The sequence below is a fragment of the Mustela nigripes genome, chromosome 4 (assembly GCF_022355385.1).
Source record: "Mustela nigripes isolate SB6536 chromosome 4, MUSNIG.SB6536, whole genome shotgun sequence".
Taxonomy (NCBI): domain Eukaryota; kingdom Metazoa; phylum Chordata; class Mammalia; order Carnivora; family Mustelidae; genus Mustela; species Mustela nigripes.
In genome coordinates this window covers 58,707,187-58,733,151 of record NC_081560.1, presented here as the reverse complement: position 1 = coordinate 58,733,151, position 25,965 = coordinate 58,707,187, and the positions used below count along the sequence as shown (strand labels likewise).

The following is a 25,965-nucleotide window of genomic DNA, read 5'->3' as shown; positions in this document are numbered from 1 at the left end:
TCTTGTTAGATTCTGGATTCTTGTAATAGCTCCCTTTATTTGCCGCCTCAGGTTTAGAGGAGCTAATGTTTTCCAAATGTAGGCAGACCCTGGATGACTGACCATTTCCTGTTTCTCCCCTACATACTGCTCACCCTCAAATGGTCATCATCAAACTCTATCTTCAGTTATCCCTTTGAGTGTGACAACTATTTCCTTGTCTGATAGGATGACTAATTAATAAGATAGATCCTTTAGGATTTATCAACTAATGGCTAAGCAAGCTAAACAATTACACACACACAGTGTTTCTGTTACTTTTTATTTTCCCAAATATCTGAGTATTCAAGAATGAATTTGGTAGAGGCCAACTTCTAAGAGCAAAGAACAGTTCTAGAAGAAAAGATGTATGTAATTCCCTGAATTCTGATGGTGAGCATCCAAAAGATGATAATCCTGGAAATGTGAGCAGCAGCAGGACCCCAGATTTGGACTCCTAACCTCTAGCTTTCCTGTCATTTCAATCTGTCTCAAAAGCTTACTTCTAGATGCTCTCTACTTTAACGCATCCAGATCTGTTTGTGTTTCAAATTTTAAAAAAATCCCAAAGTGAATGTAGCCTTGTAGTTGGGCAGATTTTAATTGTTAAAGGCAGTAAACATGCTGAGAGCTCATTTTACATTTGAAAAATATTAAATAAGGAGAGATGTCACTTAATTTCAATCTACCCAGTTAACTGTAGAGCTCTCTTTACATGGTTTTCAAAATGTGAAAGCCATTTGTTAAATTATTGGCATCCTACAAAATCAAAGCTACATTTTATCTGTTTACTTCCCACTAACTTTCTGATGACACAATTCTATTTTCCTGAACTCCATGTTTTAGCTCTCAAAATAAAATCAATTTGTGAAATTTGCTTGGTGTTCACTGTTCATTTGATAAGAGCCATTGCCCATTGTACTTTTTTTTTTTTTTGACTCATAAGAATACACTTCAGTTTATTTTGCTAGTTTTTCAGGATGCTAAGAATGATCATCTACGAGTTTACTATGCAGTCCAGACAATATAAGAAGCCGCCTCTACAGACACTGAATACATTTCACCACTACATTTGCAAATAACTATCACTTTGCAAAAATAAGTTTTGTTTGGGTGTCATTTCTGGCAAAGTTTTAAGAGCAAAATTCCAGGCCTTTAAAATTCTACTGGCATCCACCCGCCTAAGCTGGACCCTCCTCTACGTTTCCGCAGAGCCTGAGAGAGAGATGACTTCATCTTAATCATTTTCTTGCCCATAGTCATGTAAAATAGCTGAGGGTTTTTCTTCTCTTAGAGCATTATGGGATCTCTGGAAGTGTGTGAAGAATAATGAGGCGAGTGGAAGAGAAAAACAAAAGAAAACAAAAACTGCAGGGGAGTTGGCAGATTTGACTTTAATGACTATCACTGATTACCAGCCTCAGCCTGGTGGACTCTCTACACAGCTGTATATGCTTCAAACCTAATATTTTATTTTCTCACCGGAACATGTAACGTTATATTGAGGTCTCTGATGTGAATGGTCTACTTCAGATGATCTTTTATCAAGAGACTGGAAGTCTATCTATTATTGCGTATGTGTATCTGAATGTATCTTTATAGAAGAAGATTATTTTAAAGGATGCTTTAAGAATAGCTGCCATGTCCTAGATAATTTATCTCCCTCCTTGTTTTCTTCTCACCACTAACCTTTCTACTGAAACGTAGTAGGAACTGAAAACTATGAAGAATAAACTTATATTCACAATTTCAGCCAATCTAGTTTATCCAAAATTCAAGAAACATACCTGAAATTTCTTAGAAAGAAAGCTTATGAAAACAGAGAACACTTAAATACATTTGAAATATTCAAATATGAGTTGATTCTATAAAATTCTGAAGAGCAATAATTTTTAATTGAAATCTTTCAACAAAACCCTAATGTTTTTACCACTATGACTTACTATCTTGTAAACTTAAGTTATATTTACAGTAAATCCAAGGATGTAAGAACTGAGTCACCAAAATACACAAATATTTTAGAATCATTAAACTTTTAGGAGATGCTAACTTTTTAAAGAAGCATAGCAATAATATCATGTAGGTTAAAGATCTGATTTGTTCATTTTTAATATAGGATAGAGAGAACTGATTATTACTGAAAGTATTTTCCTCTTTCACACAAACTTTTTCCAAGAATGTATGCATATAGTACAGATTTCACCTGATGAGTCTTGTTCATGTGCACATGTAAAAGATCAAAAAAGGTATCCTAGAATATTTTCAGAATCCTACAAGAACCAGGATCACAACACACAGTACACAATTTACAGAGAGTAACATGTAAATTAAGAAGTATTATATTGCTGTGGAAAATGTAACATTATAAATGAAAGTTTCGTGAATAACTGGAGACTTTTTTACTGCATATTTAAAATTCCAAACACAGGGAAAATTAATAATTGACCCATTCAACCACATATGAATGTATACTCTTACTAGTAATCTTCTATTAATTTAGTAATAAGTATGCCAAAAGGTTTTAAATAGAAATGCTTATTCTGAAATATAAAAACTGTATCTGAAATTTACTGGTTATTTTGTATCTTAAAATACTAACACAATTTCTTATGGGCAAATAAATGCCCTACACTTTTATAATGTAAATGAAAACCATCAGAGAAAAGGACATTAGATTTAAATTAATTCTGCTTCAACATTGGTAATGGCAAATTGAAGGCTGAGACCTAAATGACCTTTACCGTTGTACGTTTTACTCCATGCGAGCAATAAAATACTCTGCAAGGTTTTCGCCAGTTGGATTTTGAACCTCACCGATGACTATGATAGAGTGTTACAAGTAACTTCTCTTGACTGTGTTCCTCCATCCCTACTGAGAGGTTTCAGTTTAATACAGCTGTTCCAACAAACAATTGTAAGAGCATCATAACAAAAATAGGAAAGTTGTTAGTGCTTCATTTTCTTTACAGAAAGAAAGACTGTCATTGATAACTAAGGCACCTTAATGACTAAAACACATAATCCAGAAAAATAAGCTGTGACAATAAAAGGTGTTTTATTTCGTAAATACATTAAAGAGGAAATACATCATACCTACCTCAATTTCTAACTTGTGGACTTTGGTCCTGGTTTGTATTTCATCCTTTTAAAGTTTTATTTTTATTTTAACCTCTAGAATCAGTCACCAGTACCATAATGCAGGAAATGTAATTTAACTGGGCACTCAAGAATTAACCCTTCTTATTTTATGATTTCAATCAAGGTGGAAAAAATGCTACTCCTGATAGTCTCACTTCATGTGCTAATATACATTCCCAGAAAATGTCTTATTATCATAAAAAACATTATAACAAAAATACAAAAAATTGAGAGAGATAAATCACCTACAACTATTAATTCAACAAATATTAAGTAAGGAATTGCTGAAAATATTTTGTCTTCTAATAATTTCCCATCCTTAGCATATATCATTTATAGATGTTTATAATCATTATAGAATGCTTAGAAAAGAGCCATGTTCTGAAATTTTATAAATAAACTACTTAAATGAAAAATTCCTAAAAGCCAGGATATATTATTGTATTATATTGGTCTTTCCCATTTGAAATGAAAATCTAAAAAGTCTTCACATCTTTGTTTCTGGCTGCCATTTTTAATATAGTTAATAAAATTGCCCAGTATATATATATATATATATATATATATATATATATATATATGTGTGTGTGTGTGTGTGTGTGTGTGTGTGTGTGTGTGTATCTTAACTATAGCAAATGAATAAAATTGGCACCAATACCAGGCCACATATATGAAATAGATTTATATGTGGTGAATTTTACATTATTCAGCTATTAGTTCATCCACAAATTATTTCTCAAATGAAAAAAAGTTAATTTTTCTATTAAATATGGAATTAGTTTCCCAAATATCTCTGAATCTGATGAAAAAGTTTATCCACATTTGTGATTTCATTTTTGTTTAAAATTAACTTATTAGAGGTCTTATAATAAACACTATGTTATTATAAATACCAATGTTGTGATGAAGGATCGATGTTTTCACATCGCACAGAGGAAAAACAGGGTAATACTTAAAACGTTTTTTTCAGTTTATTAGTAGAGATCAGCTTATGGGGTGTCAACATAATGGTTTCCATTGATAGCTACTATAAAGTAAGCTTAAAATTTTAAATATTTATTACGGGGTTTTCCACCAAAATGAAAGTTTTAGCCGAGCCATGCCTTGTATTTAATGCTTTTCCTTTCCAGAGGAACTATAAATAAAGACATTTACAAAGATCTTAAAAACTAATTCTGTTTTTATTTGCATTCTTCCTTCCATTCATTGCTAACTTTCAACAATAAAGCGCCTTAATTCTAAAAAGACTGCTGCTCTTGACTTTTTTGAGTGTAATCATTTGAAAACACTCATGTAGGTCAATGGTACTTAGAATTTTTTTTTATGTCAGGTCACCATTTAAAAATGTTCACACCTAAAATTGATCTACCACTCCAAGAAAAAGACTTAACTGTCATTTTTTTTATTCCATAGATTTGAGATATTTAATTTGTTCAGTAGTCCTCTATAATTATCAAGATCCAGTACTCTTTTTTTAAATTCTAAAGCAAATGCTGAAAAGTCCTAATCCAGTAACACAGAGATGAATAATAAAGTATTTTTTTCCTTTCAGAAAACATGATTGAAATACCTAGAAAAAATTACAATGTAATATTAGAGTTACAGTGGAGAAGAAATTCCTCTGTATTTAAGTTCCAGCTTATTATGGTAATACTTGTTTGTCATTCTGCATAGCCAAGCATATAGACAAATATAATTGACAACAAGTATTTTATGATATTGTAGCCATAAATATTTGTAATTTTATAAGAATCTAATATTATTCAAAACCTTGTAAAATCCACATTCCCGAACCACTTCCTTCCTTTTTAATGTAATTTTGATTTTTTTATAAAGTGTACACTTACATTCATTAAACTAATTTGAATAAGAAATATTCACATGTTTATACTGTATTTTACCTGCATAAAAACTAAAGTTAGATTGACTAATCTGTTTTGGTTATTTTAGCTAAATCTGGACAGTTTACACCTATTACTACTTTGCTTGAAGAACAATCACATGTAATTGAAGCCAAGTAATTCACACTATTTACAGACATTTTTTTCAGAATCACCTGCTTTGTATAGATTGCTTTAAGTGCAGTTGTAAAGTTTTGATTTTTAAGAGTTCCTTTGAAGATGTCGCAGATGTTGGCTTTGCTAATAATGCTGGAAAGCATAGCAGGTTCAAAGTTCCAAAAATGTTTAACACGTATAAAAATAACAGTGTGATTTTCCATTAAACTTGGCTATTTTCAATTGTCAATAAACTATAATGGAAGCCCAAAGTCCATAAATATTTGTTTCTAGACCCTTAGGCTTCTTGATTTGCATATGTGTGTGTTTGGGAGGAGAAATACATGTAAAGGCATACTAGAAAATGTTACACATTGTAGCTTTAGCATCATTACCATGGATAAAAATTTGGGACATTTTTCAATATTTTCTGTTGCTTAAAATTCTTTGAATTTCACAGGGCCATGCACACGTACACATACACAGATAATCTGAGTATTATATGTAACGATAAATAATTCTGGTTCTGACTTTATCTGGGATTTATGTACTATATTTACTTTCAATCATAAGTACATAGTAATTATAAACTTCCTAACAAAATATAAGTAAACTCTACTAAGCATGATATGACTTCCGTCAAATACAATTTTAAACTTTTGAGAGTTCAGAAATTAATGTAATTTTTTGGAAATATTGAAATATTAAAACAGTGCAGTAAGCAAGGAGAGATTCATGTGTTAATAATATGCCAGAATTATATGCTTTTCTACATTGCTTTAGTTCCCGCTAGATCAGGTTGCCCTTATAATACTATGAAATGAAGTAAGTGTAAACATTAGTATGGAAGACCAACTGAAACATCACAAGAGAAAGATATCTTGAATCTAAATCTATGTAAAGATCTAACAATATTAACTCAAATAGTGAGATTGCCAAATTATATTTAAGAGTACACATATATTTAACCGGAACCCATTGTGATATTTCCTTTTAGTTAGTCAAAAAGTTCTTTCAAAATATCCCATCATGAATAGAAAACACTCAATCTAACTCCCCAGTGATTCTATCCTTGGTGATGGCTAATTGTATTTCCCACTCAAGATCTAATGGATTAAGACTATATGTAGCTGATGTCCCAGTATTCTAATTAGTTTCATCATGTAAATATAAACTTACTTTGTTTTATGGATATTTCCCACCAAACGATAGTACTATTAGAATAACCAGTTTCCTTAAGAAACTTGCTATCAAAATAATTTAAGGGAAGCAGTTCTTGGATCCCACTTTTTTTGTTTCCCCTGAACCAAAATAATATGTGCCTATATGAAAATTCGGTTTACCCTAAGAAGCTTAGGGACACTGATTCCGTTCAGAAGCAAAAAGAATAGTCCATCACAGGTTTTTCACTGCAAAAAGTAAAATGAACAGTAAGAGCCTCTGTTGATTGCAAAAATGGACTGACCAACCTGAACTGGGATCTGCTTCCATAAAAGTTACATTGATATCAAATGCTGAGCTCAGGAAATGAAAATTGTATTTTTAAAAGTGTTTTTTTTTTTTTTAAAGAAATTAAGATGGAAAACTTTTGGCTACGATTAACCTTTCAACTCTGTCTTAAGAGAGTTTCATGTATGGTTAGTAAAAACCATTAAAAATGAATGATACTGCTGGCAACTTCATTAGATATTAACTAATTTGTGATGGAGCATTAAAAGTTCACCCCTGACCTTGGAAAGTAAAAGTAGATTTTAAATTTGTGATAGAGGAATCCATCTCATACTAACGCTAAAGAACAACTGATACCACTGCTGCAAAGGTACATGAAATCAGTGAAGCTCAATCATTGCCATTTATGTGGGCTCTTACCTAAAGCATTGTGAACAACAAACATTTTTCAATCCTTCACATCAATCTCTGTAGTTACCTTCTAGGACTGCTAAACCAATTCCGCAAAGGAAGAAAAATACGTAAATACTGTATTGTAAAAATGACACTTTCCTAAAAGACGGAACGCAGGATACGCTATAGCTACAGAAAACAAACGCACAACTCTCTTAATTGTAGTTTCTTTTAACAATGTCATGATGATACAGATTGATTAGGGCTTTAAGGAGCTCCCCGAAAAACTAGTTTCTCGGGATTGCTACAGTTTACTTGGCACTCTGGGCTCTCAAGCATCTGCGTTTGGTAAGGTTCCCTTTTGCGTGGCTACTCAAGTTATCCCCACGAAGATCAGCGCCTCCTGCGTGCACCCTCGCATACCAGCCTCTAGCACGTAGAGAACCAGCACTACGCCGGCTGCTGCTTGTTTCCAAATATTGCCTTCAATAAAACTGACTCGAAGGATATTTTACTTTCCACTTCTGAAACTCAGATTCTCTGTTTAGATTAGCACCACACGAATACAACTACTATTAAAAATCGTTTTTCTTAAAAAAAATCGTTTTTCTTCAAGAGTCTGAACATGTATTTATTTACCATTCTTTGATACATTCCTGAAAATCCTCCGAATTCCTAGATTGTCTTCCTCCCCAAGAAAGGGAAATTTTTACCATTTGGAATAGGGTCCTATTTAAAGAACTCTGAAATCAGAATAATAATTTTTTTTAAAAAACGTAAAACTTTTTTTTTCCCCTCATACGCTCTGCCAAGTTCCACTGCAAGTTCCAAACATTGTGCAATAATTTGGAAATCCAGTTAACGATGGGAAAAATCGAGCCACTCCGAGTGGGGAACTTGCAAGGGAAAAGTCAAGGAGCGGCACCCGCACGCACGCCCAGCGGACGCTGCATCCCAGGGTGCACTCCCCTCCTCACCGCTCAGATGGAAGGTCACGCTTCGCAATCGATTTCACATACTGTCACTTGTCCTTTTTTCTTAACCCTCTGGTAAACTAGTTTGAACCTTGGAGAGCTTAGCGCTGTTGGCTACAGTGTTGCCCTTGGAGAAACACGTGCCCCCAAATAACAGGACCAAAGCAGCCCCACGGAATTTGGCGGCGGGGAGCCAGAGACAGCAAGACATATACCGTATTCCCTGCTGCCTCACTACAGTGCGAGAATCTTCTCCATCATCTCCCCGCCCCCTTTCGCCGACGGTACCCGGTGCGCCCTTACCTGAGCTATCGCTTTTTCTTTTGCCGCCACTTCTCTTCTCCGCCTCTGCGGGTGACAGCGTCTGGCGGCCGTAGTCCCCTGGCGCGCACGCGGCCCCGGTCGGGGTGCTGGAGCCCAAACTGGAAGAATTGGAACACAGGACCGGCGGGCTGCTCCCCAGCTCCGGGGGCCCTCCCGAATCCGGCTGGAGGCAGAGGCTGTGACGAGCCGCACTCGGGGGGGAGGACATCTGCGGAAGGTGCCAGTTGGTTTGCAGAGCTTGGTGCTGCTGCTGCTGGTGGTGGTGGTGATGGTGATGGTGGTGATGGTGGTGCCCCCTGTGATGCTGGCTGGCAAACATGCCCTCCTCGTTGGGGTATCCCGCGATTATGCAAGACGAGGAAGAAGTGGAGAGCTCAGGGTAGGACATATGGTCAGATCTTCCATGGAGGGCGAGAGAGGACTGGGAAAACGGGTGCAAGCCTTGCGCGGTGGCGTGAGGGCTGCGCAGGCAGCCAAAGAGCGGGTGTTCCATAGCATGCAAGTCTCGGGTTCCAGGCAGAAGACTTCACGGTGGTTCCAAACGCTACCAACCTCTGTCACTTTTCACTGGAAATCGTGTTTTCCCCCTCCTAAATAGCCGCCGTTTCTGCAGAGCCTGGATAATCCCGGTCCTGAGCCCTAGCGGCCAGTCTCCTTTACGTATAAACACTCGGACCTGGAGAAGCTTCCCTTCGAGCTACTCAGATGTCAAGAGTAGGAGAGGTTAAAGCCAAAAGAAGGTGGTCCCAGAGAACGGCTTTCAGGGGGAAACGGCTCTGAGAGGTTATAAATAGAGTGTAATGTGAGCTGGGGGCTGGCTTAGCAGCCCGGAGCTGACCACATGCAAACTCCCTCCAAAACTCCCGCTCAGTCTGCGCCACGCGCTCCCAGTTCCACTTCCTATCTCGGGCTGGACGTACGCTGGGCGTCCACGCCCGCCCGCCCTCGCCAGCAGCCGAGGCTGCAAGCGGCGCGCCTGGCGCTTCAACCCGCGCCCGGGCGGACAGCGACTCTCCTCTCCGGGCCCCGTCGGCCACTGTGCTCCTCCGTGCACGCCAGCCCCAACCCCGCACCCAGTGTCCGACCCGCTCACTTCTCTTAAGAAAGTTGTCTTGTCAGTGCCACTTGGGCACTGTCACCTGCAGGAAAGCTAGGGTTTCGCCTAGCTTTTGAGGAGCACGAAAGGGGAAGTAGGATTAAGGTTAAAAAAGATCAGAGTTTGGCGCGCGCTCAGACAAGTTTTTCAAACTCCACATCAACTCGTGCCCTGGGCTCAGTGGCGCGTCTAGCTTTTTGCAGCTGTTTTCTCGGGGTGAGCTGCTAACGGGCTCGGACCTGGCATCCGAGGTTTCTGGGAAGTGCCCGCGGGTAGGAAAGGGCCATTCTCTGCGCCCAAAAGGGACAGACCTGGTGGGGTGGGTGGGACAAAAGCCTGGGGGCGGCGACAGTTGCAGATGTCCAGAGAGGCTGGCATCCTCACCTGTGGTGTCAGATGGGCTCCTCTGGCTTTCTAAATGTGCCCTTCCTGCTTTGCACAATGTCCTTTCCCTTGCTCGCCTGGTCCACGTCAAACTAGCCATTTGTCAACCCAAGACTTTTCGGTCAGGAAAACCCAAAGCGATATCCTTCTGGTCACATGTGATGTGTACACTGCAAGCACATTTCTAGTCTTTCCAAACCTCAGGAGCTAGCCCATGTCCCCTCATCTCCCTTCAGAAATTCACCCTCTCTTCAGCTCAAAATTAAATCAGCTAATGGCACCTCTTCTGCCTCTCTGCCTACCACCACGGTTCCATTTACTGGGAAATATTAACACTTCAGTATCCCCCAAAGTTCACTAAACATGGGTGCTGCTTCAGATCTCCCTGGTTACACTCTTGCATCATACAAAATGAGTTAGAAAACTTGCCACCGGTGAATCAGTATGAACAGCGGCTGGGTTTTAATACTGCCACTTGCTTGAGGGGTGACACTGCTAGGGGCAGAGTCCTTTACACACGGCAAGCAAGCTGCATGTAATGAACTACAGGAACAGTCAAGTCTTGCCTGGGACATGTGGTATCAGAAAAACGGTCTCTCACCTATGCTGCCCAGGACCCCAAACATGCCACCAGCAGTGTAACCCCGTTATTTTCATTGTCTCACGAGTCCAGAGGTTGGGGACCAGGTCTTTGAAGTTGTTAATGGGATTAATGAGGACAGCAAACTGGGCCAGCCATCTGGTTTGAATTAGGAAAAAGTATTGATTAATCTTTGAGAAGTGTTCCCCAAGGCAGAACCTTTGCCTCAACCAGTCCCTCAGGTTTCAGCCTATCTCCCCTGTCTATTAAGCCCTACTGCAGGAGAGTGGCCTCTCAATAAACCTTTACATTCGTGTGAAAGTTTGAATTGTTTTCCATTGCTTTGAGGTGGGATGGGGTGGGGGTGATCAGGAATTCTGAGATTTGTAAGCGCTGCTTTCTTTAACGGAAATTGAGCCCTATTTTGAGGGAAATTAGTTTTGCAGACTTCGTTAAAAAAAAAAAAAAAAAAGCTAAAACTTTTGTTCACCAGCTGCTCAGCTTTTCAGTCTGGGTCTGAGCTGGAACCTGCTGCAAGCGTTTGACGGTAAGACTTTCTTTGCCGATACGTTTTGGGAATCTAATATTGTTTTAGACTTCGAAAGGGGGTGTTCTTCAGGTTGCACGTTTCTAAGGGTTTTAAGCACTCCCAGGATGGCGTCCAGGGCTTAGATCTTAAGAAAGTTTCTTCCTGCCACTCCCCACGCCCTTGGCTCTTTAAGGATAAAAAAAGGAGGGGGGTATATTCTTCTAATATGGTCGGAATATTTTTTGAATTTTCATTGTGTTTATGGTTTCAATATGTGCTCTGATATTAAAAGTTGAAGTACAAAGAGCAACACTAAACTTCCCAAACTTGAGTAACTCCTCTATAGGGATTATGGGTGAATGCATTAAAGGCTTTATCCAAAGAGAAATTTAGGCAACCATCTCCATAAACAGTAACCAGAAATATTTACATAATATAATGCTGTCTACTAAAAGCATTGTGGAAAATGTCAGACAAGGCTAACAAAAGATACACTCGATCTACAGAGATCAACAAAACATCCATAAAGGTTCCCTTTTGGTTTGCATTACAGTGGTTTAGAGGGAGCAAGTAACTGAGAAATGAATGGATTTGAATTTAACCAGGTAACTAGCAACTAGCAAACACAAACTTTTCATCTCCAGGAGCTGTCAGTTCTCCTTAAACTTGCCCTGTGATTGTGCTGGTTTTTTTCTCACTTACTGTGTCAGATGTTAACAACATGTCCAGAAATTTCTCTACAACCTGTCTCAGTCAGCCTCCTAGAACTATGAGGCTAAAAGACAGGGAAAGAAAAGATAGAAAAGATTAAAAAAAGAAGGAATCTCTTTGAAAGGTACACAACTAAAGCAAAGCTAGCAGAAAAGGTCTTTTAATTGAAGACCCAAAATACACAATATCAATAAAAATGATGAAGTCTAGATTTTTAATAGAATGCATAATACATGAAAAACGCTATCTGAAAAAGTGCAATTCAAGGAAGAAACAAAAATGGTCTTGATGCAATCCAGAATTAAATATTACTTCATTTTCTCTGAATTTCCAAATATATATTATTCAAAATATAAGTTTTCTTTTCAAAATTTTTTTCAAAATTTTCATTTCTTAGGATATTTGAAATAAGAAAAAAATACTAAATTTTATTTTCTAGGCCATAGGAAAAGAATTTAAAATGTCCTAACAAGAAAAAGCCCTAACATTCCCTATAATTGCTACTTGAGTGTCCACATCTAATATCCCAATATGTGAGAGATGCCTTTTTACACTTAATGGCTAATTTTATTATGAAACATAGTAAAAATTACAAAATTACAGACTTTTTAATAGCTTTCATTTTAAACTATAAATGGTGTTTATCCTATGTTTTTAATATACTTCTATTTTCCTGAAAAACATTCTATTAATACCAGTATTTCATGCAGGGTTTTGATACCAAACAGTGCATTATAACACGAGCCTGAATATATGAATAATGTAAGCTGCTAGTCTTTTCTAGAAAACATAAAATTATTTTAAGTATGTGTTAGGCTCATTAAATTTGATAAATGTGTACATCTATTATTCCTCTTGCTTAGCAAAATGATATTCAATAGTAAAAGCAGAGATTTTTTAAAAATTAAGATTATTTTATTTTAAAGGGCCTAAATTAACCAACCTAAAGAATTTCTTTAAATTTTAAGAATCATGATGCTGCTATTCCTCTGTACATTTGTGACATGAGATATGATGGGAAAAATATTTAAAATTAAATATGATCTTTAAGCTAAAGATATTATGAACTTTGTCTTGTATTTTATCAGTCAGACAAACTTATCTTGGTAGCATATACTCATGATATATGAATTTAAGTATGGAAAATTAAGCCAAAATTGGGATTTGTCTCTCAAAGTTTTGTTGTGCAAAAAAATATTTTTTTGCTACATTTCTCCAAGAAATAAATTATGTCCCTCAATTGATACTCTGAAATTAAAAAATTTGGAAATTTATTAAAAAATGCTAAATAGCCAATGGTAATTTATGTGATTTATGATGCAATCCATATTTTAAAACTAAGGAACTGACTTTCTCCAGGAATTATGCATGGTAATAATTCAAGAGCAATTTTGCTATGGCCAGTAAATGTTATTTGGTGATTCTGTATACTGTTACTGAATTTTAAAATAAGTTGCTATTTTCACATAACACTAATTGGTGCTTTCACAATAAAGTTTAATTATGTTTCTACATTACTAAATGAATACCTACACATTACTTAAAAAAAGTGTAAAGTAATACCCAATATACTGTTTTCCTAACTTCTGTCTCTTCTTACATATAGTTTTATGATTTCTTTCAGAAATTGGTGATTTTCTTCAAGTATCACATAGTAAATAATGTTCAGAAATCTAGCATGAAATACAGATTTTGACTGATTAAATTTATAAAATTTAACAAAAAGTTCAAAAGACATGCAATCTTTCATTACTCCAATTCCTTAACACATACATTTTACGAAATTCTAATTATCCTTTTGTGTGTATGTGGGGAGTGTTAAAATTAAGAGACAATGACATGACTACCTTCTCAAGTTTCAAAAATTTCTAAATGAACCTCCTTTTGTCCACCTGTTTCAAAATCAGAATTTTCAACACTTTCCTTATAATGCACATGGGAAATAATTACATTCAGTTTCTACATTTTCATTTGCATTCACCTTTTTGTTGATACATGTATGCATCTCAAACTGCCCCCCTGACATATCTACCTGTAAGAAGCATAGGCACCCTAATGTAAGACAGTTCCATAATGAAATGCTATATATTACATTATATATTCTATACCATCAAATTCATAAGCATTAAATTTCTATCTACAAGTTAAGGGAAATAAACCAATTATTTCTCCTATGCCATAAAAAGCAACGTTATACTTTTAAGTGGACCGAGTTTAGAACAAGTTCATAAATCTCGGAGGGAAAAAAATTCAATCGAAACTTATAGGTAAAACCTTAGTCTTCTGTTTTAAATTTTCCAACTTGAAGAGTTTAACATGACTAATGTAATTCTGGCACTATGGTAGGTTATTCTTATGTGTTTTTATTTTTCATGCTTCATCAATTTGTAGCATATTTTATTTTTAAAGTGGTTCTTTCGTTTTGAGCTTGGGTTTATGATTTGAATCACTAAAAAATCTCTGTGTTTTAGCTGTGTTGGTATAGCTCTCCCAAAATATTTAATGGCACACTCTAGTTTTATATGATTCTGACTCAGCAAAGAAACACCAGCTGCCTTTGATATCAACACTTTTGTTTGTAGGAATAAAGGAAAAATGTGTATTTGTGTACCAAACAAAATAGAAAGTTAAGACAAAACACATGCTCTCTTATAATAAAATATTTTAAGGGTTTAATATTAGTAATTTGATAAGCTCAGATTTATAAAGGATTTTGAGAATATAGAATATCTTTATACAAGGAGATGGCCACATGAAAATGGATCAAAGTGACATTGAAAATGGTTAAATGACAACTATCTGCTTATGTTTCACTTGACTAAGGAATTAAAATGACAGAAGCACTAAAATAGGCCAATCGAAAACCAGAAGAAGGTGTTTAGTAGATGAAAAGAGAAATAAGACAAGCTGAAATATGTGAAAAATAATTCTGTATTTGATAATACAAATATGTAATTCACAAGCCACATACACTTATGATAATGGTAAAAGGATCCCAGGTACAAGTTTTAGTTTAAGTAGAATTTTTAAAAAAGTAATCATGTAGGTTTATGTTTAAATATATATATATATATATTTAATATATATATACTTATATACATATATGCCGTATATGTTTTTGATAAAAGAAATACTAGCAAAATACTGTTATTCTGAGAAATAGTTTCAAGTAATCACATTGCATAATGTGAAAGTTAGGTAAGGTGGGGTCAATGCCTGGACATGTGCAAGCTGAGTGTCTGAAATTCTGAATCACTGCCTTCTTGTCTTACAAATCTGTAACCTGAAACTCACTGTAGTCAATTGTTTTTCTAAATTCTATTTATTTTCAGAGAATGATTTCTGTAAAGTTGGTGTAACAGAATATGGGGAAAAAAAACTAGTTTTTAAAAGGTTTCAGTGGCTGAGAAAAAAGAAAAAAAAAACTATTGGGCCAACTGCATCTTTTGAGCACTTCAAAATACAAGGGATTGCAACAGAACCAAACACTAACCGGAACTCAGAAGGAATATTAGTTCTGAGCCCAAGGGCCCAGCATAAGGCAATTATTATTTTTTTTAAGATTTTATTTATTTATTTGAGAGAGAGAGACAGTGAGAGAGAGCATGAGCGAGGAAAAGGTCAGAGGAAGAAGCAGACTCCCCATGCAGCTGGGAGCCCGATGCGGGACTCGATCCCGGGACTCCGGGATCATGACCTGAGCCGAAGGCAGCCGTCCAACCAACTGAGCCACCCAGGTGTCCCAAGGCAATTATTTATACCACCAGCTAACAGTAGTTTCCACCAACTAAGGAGACCTATGATCAAAGTGAAGCTTTCTCTGTATTAGGTAAGAATGTATAAAATACTAGATGCAACTTCTTCAACACAGTGACTGCAGAAGATTCTTCCCTCCTACTTGGCCTATTCATTTTGCAGGACCCTTGCCTAATAATCTCAGAGAGGCAGGAACCACCTTGGTCCAACTCCATATTTCTAACGATGGATTCTAGAGGGATAAATAATGAATACGGAAACAGAGCTATGACTAAAAAAGTCAAAACAATCTTGGAACACTTTATGATAAAATACAGTAAAACCTACTACTGATCTTGAAAGTAGGCTACACAGTAATGGGACACCTGACAGTTCTTCTCTCTAATTTAGAGCATCTGTAGTCATCTACAGCAGCAGATGATGATGTGTGCTGGTTACAGTGAGGTTAATGTTTCTGTGGAGACACAGCAAAGTCAATTTAAATCAATTTCACCCATAATCAAATACAGTCACACCTCTACTTATTGAAAACAACTTTACTATTTCCCTGATGTAGTAAATGCAGAGAAATAAAAATGGCACAATTATGAGTTTGCAGGATAATTGTTACATTTTTTTTTTTCCATAGCAGTTCTCATCTGTGGACCATCATTACCTGTCCATAGTTTATAAATTGCCTGGGTACCTCCAAGTTTTGTTCTTAGGCAAATCTTGTATCCTATACTGTTCAAGTGAAAATATGATTTGATCAGAGTAAAAACCTGAGTCCCTTTGATTTTTAAGATCAGATTTTCCAAAGTACGTAGCATATCATCATCTGAAAGATTTTGCCAAAGCAGAAGCCCAGGTGGCAACACCTGGAATTGTTCTTTCAAGCCCAAAGACAAACACAAACTAAAAATCTCCACTGTTTTATGTGTGGTGACAAAGTTGAATGAGTATCTTTTTGAAAGACATAAAGAAGCACACAAAATCTAGTAAATGTTACATTCTGTATATCTGAGGTTGTTGAACTAGATGTTGGTGTTCCTCTTTCTGTAATGTTAAAGACTTGGCAATCCATATGTAGTTCTTTATTTAGACTCATTAAAAAAAATAGTTAGCAGATGCCATGATCATCCGGCATTTGTGACCAAACGTAATATAGATATGGTTAAAACAAAAAAGTGGGTAAGATTACTTGCACTGTACAGGCATTTCCAGTGATCGAAAACTGCTAAATCCCACTTCAGATTAGAAAGCTCATGTCAGCCTCTGTATAAACAGCATCACTGCCAAATCAGTTGCTCAAGTTAGAAGAACCCACCCTCATCCTTCTTACTTGGATTACACAGGACTCCCCATGTTACCCTACTTGTCCTGCACACTGCTCTAGCTCCAGAGGCAGGAGGGAGAACTGGTTTTAACCTTAGTTCTGTCACCTTCTAACTCTATGAGTGCATTCACTTATTTACTAATGTAAAAGAATATTAAAATGAACAAATATGACAATATTGTGAGTGTACCTAAAAGATGCCTAACAAAACATGGAATAAATTTTAGATGCATCTAGAGCTACAGTGTTGAATACATCATTATGTGGGTGTTGAGCATTTGAAATGTAACTTAACCAAATTAAGTTATGCTTTAAAAGACTTCACATGAAATTAATTCACATGATTTCAAAGACTTGAAATTAACAGGCTTTTATACTGATTGCAATTAACTATTGGGTACACTGGACTAAATAAAGTACGTTACTGAAGTTAATTTTCTAGTTCTTAAATATAGCCACTAGAACATTTAAAATTACATATGTGACTTGCACTGTATTTCTCTTGGATAGCATTGATCTAGAAGATGCCACTAAAATTTTTCTCATACCCCAGCCCCTTGCAAATAGGTACCAAATTATATATCTATATATCAAAATGATGTAGGGTCTGAAATATCTCTGTAAGTTGATCCTCTTGACCCCCTGATTAGGAGTTTCACAATGTGGTACCACACATAGAAACCTCCCAAACAAAATCTCAAGGAAACACAGGAAATTCCTGAAGTGGCAAAACATCCTATTTGGAGACCCTCAGCTATTCCTTTGTGCATCAGGAGCATCATTATTAACTAACTGTTGATAAGCTTGAAAGAGTTAATTTAGCAATAATCTTTACAAAGGAAGAAGAGCCAAGTGTATTATCCATGATGGACTAGATGATGTGGTCACAATGGGTTAACCTCTCTATCTTAAACCTTAACAAGAGTTTAGTTCTTATTCCTACAAATTCTGAAACAAGACAGTTGGCTCTCCATTTAGAAAGTAATTTTGTGAATTAGTAATCTCAGCATGTTTCTCCAAAATATCACGGCAAGGGAAAAGAGATGTGGAGGGTTATACCCATGGTCTTACATACTTTGATGGAGATGTGATACATGTCAATAGCCTGTAGGCCAGAACCAAGCCTGATACACTTATAAGGGGCCTGCTACATATTCTAAAGCACATGACTATTTTGCGAGCAGTAAACGTTTCTGCCGCATCAAGAGTCAGCAAACTTCAATTTGTCCCTAATAGGCCCAATTCACACCACTAAACAATATATCCCTGGAGTCTTCTTGGCATCTTATGTTGGTGCTTTCCAGCAAAATATCTGGCACAAACACTCAATAATTATACTCAACAGGGCACTTACGTCTGCATGTTTCACTTTATCATTAGGCTCTAGTACCCATGAAGCTATCAGAAAAGTGTATCTGTACTATAACTGCAAAGAAAAACTGATAAATGCTCAGCCCCACGTCAGTTTTGCTTTTTTTATTTTTTGCTTTAATTTTTGCTCTAGAGCAGCAATCTATTCCTAATTTTCATTGGAATCAGAACATTCATGCCATATGTAAGGAGAAAGGTTCAAATTCTTTGGGGGAATTTGCCTTCAAATATCTACAGTCATACTGTGACACAAATCTCTGTGTAAATGAAATTCATTCACTATCAGATATTGTTATTTTCAATCAATACTGTCCATTATGTAATAGTTCACAGCACAGACTCTGAAGATGATACCCTGAGTTATGTTTTGTTTTTGTCACTTAATAGCATTTTGATCATGGTAAGATTAACTTTTTTGTACCTAGGTTTCCTCATCTCTAAATAAAGATATTTGTTTCTATAGTTTCACACTGACAAATGATATAAACATGCAAATCAACCTGTCTATTAAGTATAACTATAAAAGACATATTATTTTGACAATTTTCATTATCATCAGTCTTGAAGATCTTGTACTGTCTAAAAAGGAGTCCCTGTAAGAAAACTTGGAAGTATTACTTTTATCTAGACATTCATTCCATTTTCCCCCAATTAACACTCTAATAATATCTCATGACATCTTATCCTAGAACAAAATTCCATAAGTGTTTGTCAGATTAAAATATGCTAATGATAACTGCACCTTAATTATCTCAACATTTTGTAAATAATGATCATATATTCAGGCTGTACATTTATCACCTGATTTTTCTATTTCCTTCAAAATACGGTTTAAAAAAACCCTTTTCATCATATAAAACTTGTACTGGAATGAGTGACAAAGACTCTTCATTATGGCCAAAAGAACTATTAATAAGAAAAAGGCTACATGACACTGCTTAATTATAGTACCTTGGAATGAATTTATTTGGCACCTTTTATTTTAGGCTTTACTGGATCTAACATTTGTTTCAGAGGTAATGAACACTTCTTTAATAAGACATTTTTAGTAGTATAGTAACAACTGAATTAAGCCTACTCCAAATTCTGTCGAAATATGTAATTTCCTTACCTCCAAACAAAAAGACATAATAGCAATGAAACAATATCCCTTAAAAAAGTAATACCTAGAACTTAAAATGTAGTATCTATGTACTTAACTTATGCTTGATTCAAATATTTGGTATATGTAAATTATGCTAAAAGCTAATTGTTATATGGGTGATGTCCAGATACTCCTATATCACCAATATCATCTATACCTGAATAATCTGAGATAGCCATTGTAGATATCTATGAATGCTAGCTCTTACTATGTTGACCCAAATCCATTTTTTTCAGAACTGAATCTTTTCCTAGATCCTGAAAGATTTTGTGGTGATGTATATAACAAGATAATTTCACATAAAGATCTGAAAACTTTCTAGAGCAGTAAATCTTAATTATCAGATAAATTCTCTTTTAAAAAAAGGAAACTCATTTACGGAAATACAGCTCTGTAAAGTGACAATTGAAAGCACAGCAATTATAACAAATACAGGTAAAGGAGACCTGGTACCACCTGTCTAGTGTTTTCTCTTCACCTACCACAGGTATATGTGTGTGGCACCTACAAAGAAATAAAGGATTCTAGGGACACAAAGTAAAAAGCCACTCATCTTTAATATATACAATCAGTCCAATAAAAATGGTGCTGAAATGCCATATTTGTGTTTCCTTGGTCAATTAATTCATTTGAGAGGCCAATTCCTGAGGCAAATATTTGAGCCACATTACTTTCTTTTATTTCAGTCTTCCAGTGTCTAATTATCAATTCCTTCAGATTTTTCTAATTAAAAAAAAAAAATGTAAGGATAGATTGCCCAAAACTGTAAGTGTAGAAATATTTTTAGTGTAGGATACTAGAGTGTTATAATCCTGTATTTATCAAGAATCCAAATTAGAAAAAAAAAATAGCTGTGAGAAACATCTCCATAAGGTTTGAACAGCACAAGGCTATTTAACAGAATCTGAAAAGGTTCTTGTTGTGATGAGTACTGGGTGTTACATATAAGTGATAAATCACTAAACTATACTCCTGAAACCAATATTACACCATCTGTTAACTAAAATTTAGGTAAAGACTAAACAAACAAACAAATAACTAAAATTAAAAGGATCTAATCCCTATAGAATTCAGTGCTAGAAAAAGATTATCAGATAAGAAAAGGAGAAAAGACACACAGTGCTGAATTATCGAGGAAGAAATATGTATGATCAAGAAATATAAAGTACTACATGCTTACTTAAAATGAAAACACACGTTAAAGAAGACAGCATCTTCCATCTACCAAAATGACAAAATTTAAAAAACAAATTGGCTATGGTGACAAGAATTTAGAGAAATAATACATTTCATACACTACTGGTAAGAGTATACTTAAAACAGACAGCCAAGATGAAACTACCAATACATAAAAGGTTAATTATTGATTCTACACTTCCAGATGAATGTATTCAAAGTTAATTCAAAATTTGTATATATAATCAGATATATCGAAAAGTTCATGTGTAACCAAGTCTCAAATATTTATTATATTGAAAATATATATCAAATAATAAAAACTGATTAAATTCTTTATGGAAAATTATGATAAATACATTACAACTATTAAAAATCATGTTCTAAAATAAAAGTATAGAAAATCAGTTATGATACAATGCAAGAAGAAAACAGATTACAAACATATGTGAAAGATGATCCAAATATAATCACATCATATATCTTGTTATCTATATTATATATTTCTTATGTATATTACAGATATCCACATATGTGACATCAAGATATACTCAGGATGACAACAGCTTAATGTTATCTCCAGTTGGTCCTTAATCTGTGTTGTAATTTTGAGTAATGAATGTGTATCAATTTTATAATCAAGAAAATGACATTTTTATTTCTATACAATTAAAACATGTCCTATGAAATAGAAAAAGCCTTTGTGGTTTGAATAAACCATATATTTGTTAAATAATTCCATTACGTATAGACATAATCATACCATAATTATTGATTGGCTAGTAGCTTATGTCAAATGCACAGATTATCTTTGCTCTATCTCTGCCTTAGAAACTACTGTTCTTCTCTAAGTAACATCCATTGCTCTGTAACTTTTATTATTGTGCTACCTCCAATTTGCAACTTATCTGAACCAACTCAAATGTGAAAGATCCAATTGTCTGCCTATGCAGTATGATGAAGCATATGGAGTACATTACCCCTCGGGCTCAGTTTCCGCTGAAGGCTTAGCAGTATCTGGAGTATAAACTAAGGTGTTGTCTTGGACAAATAAAAACCTTAATGGTTTGAGTTATAGTAAATTTGAAACTGATTCTTCTCCCATGTGTGAAAGTAGATTGGGCGGATGGATTTTTTTCTTTTTTTTTTTTTGCGGCAGGGGTGGTGGTGCTGGGGGTTATGGCAAGGTTTAATCTTTAGTGAAGGTCAGAACAGAAGATGTTCTCATATTAAGGTATGACAAGAAAAAGTTCAGGGTATCACATGACACTTTCTATAGTTCAAGAAGCATGAGTTGCTATAGTGTTAAAGCAGGAGTTTACAGAGTTTCAATGTCTTGAGATTTTCAGAGTTCAAAGTGTTACCTTTTCTCTTGGTTAATATCATTTTGGGAAGTATGTTAACAATGCAAAATAGCACATTCAAATTTATAACATATAACCAAAGTTTTCTTTCCTTCCTTGATACTGAGCATGTCAAACAAGAAAACACAGTTTAACATCCACTGGCAGTAAAGAAACATCCTCTGTCTTGCTCACCTTCTTCCTCATCCTCCTCTCTCTGTAGTACATGACTTAGATACTACTATTGGTATCTTTAAAATCAAAATATCCTTGGCATTATCAGAGATTAAACCATGGTGGAAATGCACTGAAACATAAAATTAAAAACAAAACTTAAAGCTAGAAGAGACTTTAGAGCTCATCTAGTTCTAGTCTCTTTGTTTAAAGAAGGATACAAAAAGACTATTGACAACTTATGAATGATTGACAATTTAGGAATAACCCATAAAGTTCTAAATTAAATTAGTAATTTGTTAATGGACTGTTAGAAAATTTAAATCTCAGATAGCTAACAAATCTTATATATTTCAAAGCAACACTGATGTTTGCTATTATTTCATTATCCATTTCAAGCTCATTAAGTGTCATTAAGGAACTAAAGAGGTTTCTCTCACTTCTAGGGACATATATTGTTAGCTGTGGAAGGAGGAACTATGGATATGAATGACTTTCGTAAATATAGGAATTCACAAAATCCAGATGAATGTCTCTTGAAAATATTAGCACAGTTCTTTACTTTCCAAAATTCCTGACTGAGGTATAACATGTATTTTTAAAAGTGGGCACGGTTATATTTTGATGGAAAAATTTTTTTAGGAATTTAAGGTAACAGATCCACTATAGTTCTCCAACCTTGACTATACAGATAGAAAAACAAGAAATTTACCAACTGAAGTGTTAATTATTCATCATGAATTTTCCTCCAAATCCCATCAGGCCTGTATCCAGCCAGGCCATAGTGGCTGTCAAAGCAACATAACTCCTTGCCTTTGCTGAGGACTTTCACGTGGCCCTGCAATGCCCCCCAAATTGTGACATCACTTACTACTGACACCATCATCAAGCTCATAAATAAGGGCGCATGTATAAAACCAAAAAAGCTATCTGATGTGTATATAAAAGGAATTTTTATAATAAAATAATAATGAAAGTGTAATTACTGAAGCCCTTGCAACAGATCACTTGATTAGCATTGATACAAATGCCCCAAATTGACTGTCTTCTACCCCAATGCTCTTATTGCACACACATTTTTTAAAAATTTTAAATGCTCATTTTTGGGGGGCGCCTGGGTGGCTCAGTCAGTTAAGCTTCCAACTCTTAATTTTGGCTCTGGTCATGATCTCAGAGCCTTGGGATTGAGCCAGCACCAGGCTCTGTGCTCAGCGGGGGATCCATTTGAGGATTCTCTCTCTCCCTCTTCTTCAGCCCCTCTCCCTATTTGTGCTGTCTCTCTCTCTCTAGAATGAATAAATCTTTAAAAGAAAAGAAAAAAAAATACTCATTTTAAAATGCGATTTTCCCAGTTGAAAATTTTAAAGAAAATTTTGTTTTATATATAATTCAATTACAAACTAAATTCTGCTGTTAATAATTTGACTCAGAATTTCTAGATGGTCTCAGTTAATACATGTTTAGTTTGTTTTTTTGTTTGTTTGTTTTTAAAGATTTTCTATTTACTTGAGAGAAAGAAAGAGAAAAAGAGCAGGTGGGGAGCAGCATAGGGAGACAGAGAGAGAAACTCAAGCTGACTCAAGCTGACTGCAGAGCCTGACCTCATGACTCTGAGATCACTTGAGCAGAAACCAAGAGTAGGACGCTTCAAGAGGGCACCACCCAGGCGCCCCCTAACACATTTACATCTTGAAAGATCTAATCTGAAGACTGAGAAAAGTGGACTGCCCTAATTCATATCAAAATGTATGTATGAAATGTTAATATTTTATTGTCCCCTTAAATCTTTAAAAGATTATTCTTTTATTTTGTATTCTTTGTATTTTATTTTGTATTCTTTTATTTTGTATTTGTACAAAAAAAGGAAAAAAAAAGAAAAAAGAAAAAAAAACAAAACAAATTTTGTACAAATTTTGTATTTGTACAAAATAAAAGAATAATTTAATTAAAAGAATATTTTAATTCATGTTCAAACAAATCATATATAAGGAAGCATTTTCTTACAAACATCATTAACCTGTATACTAAGAAGAGTTTTTTCCATGATATCTTGTGGTTATATATTTTATTTATTATAAAATGACAAAATAGAAAGGTTTGTGGGAAAAACTGTGACTTTAAGTAGAAGAGGTTCAAGATTCCATAACTACAAACTGTGTGCCAGATGGAGAAAAAAAACCACATCATTTTATTTATCCGATAAATGTCAGTAGTTTATCTCTTTTTATTTTGACTTATTTAGCTCCCATTCAAAAAATTTATTATATATGACAAAGTGCAGCTATGGTAATAGTTTTTTTGTTTTTTGGGTTTTTTTTTAAAAGATTTTATTTATTTATTTGACAGAAAGAGAGATCACAAGTAGAGAATCAGGCAGAGAGAGAGGGGGAAACAGACTCCCTGCTGAGCAGAGAGCCCGATGTAGGGCTCAATCCCAGGACCCTGAGATCATGACCTGAGCCAAAGGCAGCGGCTTAATCCACTGAGCCACCCAGGGCCCCTATCGTAATAGTTTTTGTTTGTTTTGTTTTTAAATACACATGACACAATGATGGGAATATGTGGCTCTAAAATAGCCCATATATTTCCATTTTAATAGGTCAGATGTGGCCTGTGTCCAAAGTTCACTGCAATATATTTGCACACTAAGATCTGCCATCAACTTGGTATTTCTAAAGGAGGTGTCAAGGATATGAATATAATCCACTTGCTTATTTTTAAAAATTAACATTATGTTGATAATAGGTCTTCACTGAATATTTAAACAAGTGTGACATGTTCTATGTGGGCTGTAGAATCAGACAAAACAAGGATGGAGTTTCTGCTCCACTTTTTACTATCAAATGACCTTGGAGAAGTAACTTAACTTCTTTGAACCTTAGTTTCTTTTCTGTAAATAGAACCACTGTAGTTAGGATTAAATGAGATTGAGCACATAAAAGATCTATACAGTATTTGCTACAAGATTTTATTTATTTTTTTCAGAGAGTGAGTGAGCAAGTTGGGAGGTGGGTGGGCAAAGGGAGAAGAAAAAGAATCTTAATAATCTTAAGAAGAACCTTAATCTCCATGACCAGCTCAGAGGCCAATGGAGAGCTCCATCTTATAACCCTGATATGATGACCTAAACAGAAATTAGGAGCTGGACACTTAACTGACTGAGCCACCCAGGTACCCCTGGTACAAGATTTTATAAGTGTTTCTTATTAAGAATAATTTTTCTTTTTCAGGAACTTCAGATTTGACTAGTGATATTTTCATTTTAAGAGCATATATTTACTACAAATGTCCACAATTATTGTGTTCTTAGCATCACAGATTTTGACAATTACATAATATGCAAAGCAATATAAACTATATGCCAAAATAGCAAATTACACTTTTAATGCAAATGTCAATACTGAGAAGAAATTGTTAACTGAAATAAAATGAGAACCATTTTTTACATTTATGAACACAAGTACTACTAGTTCATCTGAGAGATAATGTACATATAAAGCATATATATTCTATTACCATGTTTAGTGCAAATGAAAACCATCAAGTTATTATAATAATTTGATTCTATAGTAAAAAACTCAGGTTAAAAAATGACAACACCGTACAGAAGTACTGAATCCCTATACTGTATGTTAACTAGAATTTAAATAATAACTTAAAAAAAGAAGAAAAAATAAACCTGAAATAAAAATATATTTCTATACATTTCAAAACAGGGATCAATACTTGCTTCAATAGTCACTAAAGGACACACAGATTCTTACATTTGCGAGATTTGGTTACCAACTTTTGTTGGAAATAAATGAAAACCAACTTGTTTTTTTTTTTTTTTTAAATATTGTTACTGATATATTCTTCTGCTTCACCTTTTCCCACTGGATCTTATTATTTTAAATAAATATAAACAATTGTTCATTCTGTATCAAAACATTCCAGTTTTAATTATTAAATACTTTTTGAGTTTAGCTAGGAAATTAACAAACTATTTAAGTAAGAAGGATATAATAAAATTCCATATAACTCCACAGATGTGCTCAGTCATAAAGGTAATGTTTAAAAAGTATAGAAATATTTCTGTCCTGAGAAAACATGC

At 34.9% G+C, this 25,965-nt stretch overlaps 1 protein-coding gene and 1 long non-coding RNA gene across 2 annotated transcripts in view; one reads left to right on the top strand and one right to left on the bottom strand.

Annotated features, from left to right (window-relative positions):
• Positions 1 to 9,717, bottom strand: part of MEOX2 (mesenchyme homeobox 2) — a 63,981-nt gene extending 54,264 nt beyond the window's left edge. Inside the window, exon 1 of the mRNA XM_059396758.1 lies at positions 8,273 to 9,717. Within this exon, the coding sequence (XP_059252741.1) occupies positions 8,273 to 8,786 (514 nt within the window). The 5' untranslated portion in view covers positions 8,787 to 9,717. The remainder of the gene's footprint in view (positions 1 to 8,272) is intronic.
• A 1,132-nt stretch (positions 9,718 to 10,849) lies between these two features.
• LOC132015051 (uncharacterized) overlaps positions 10,850 to 25,965 on the top strand; it is a 68,027-nt gene continuing 52,911 nt past the window's right edge. The window contains exon 1 of the long non-coding RNA XR_009403532.1: positions 10,850 to 10,900. This is a non-coding gene — a long non-coding RNA (uncharacterized LOC132015051). The remainder of the gene's footprint in view (positions 10,901 to 25,965) is intronic.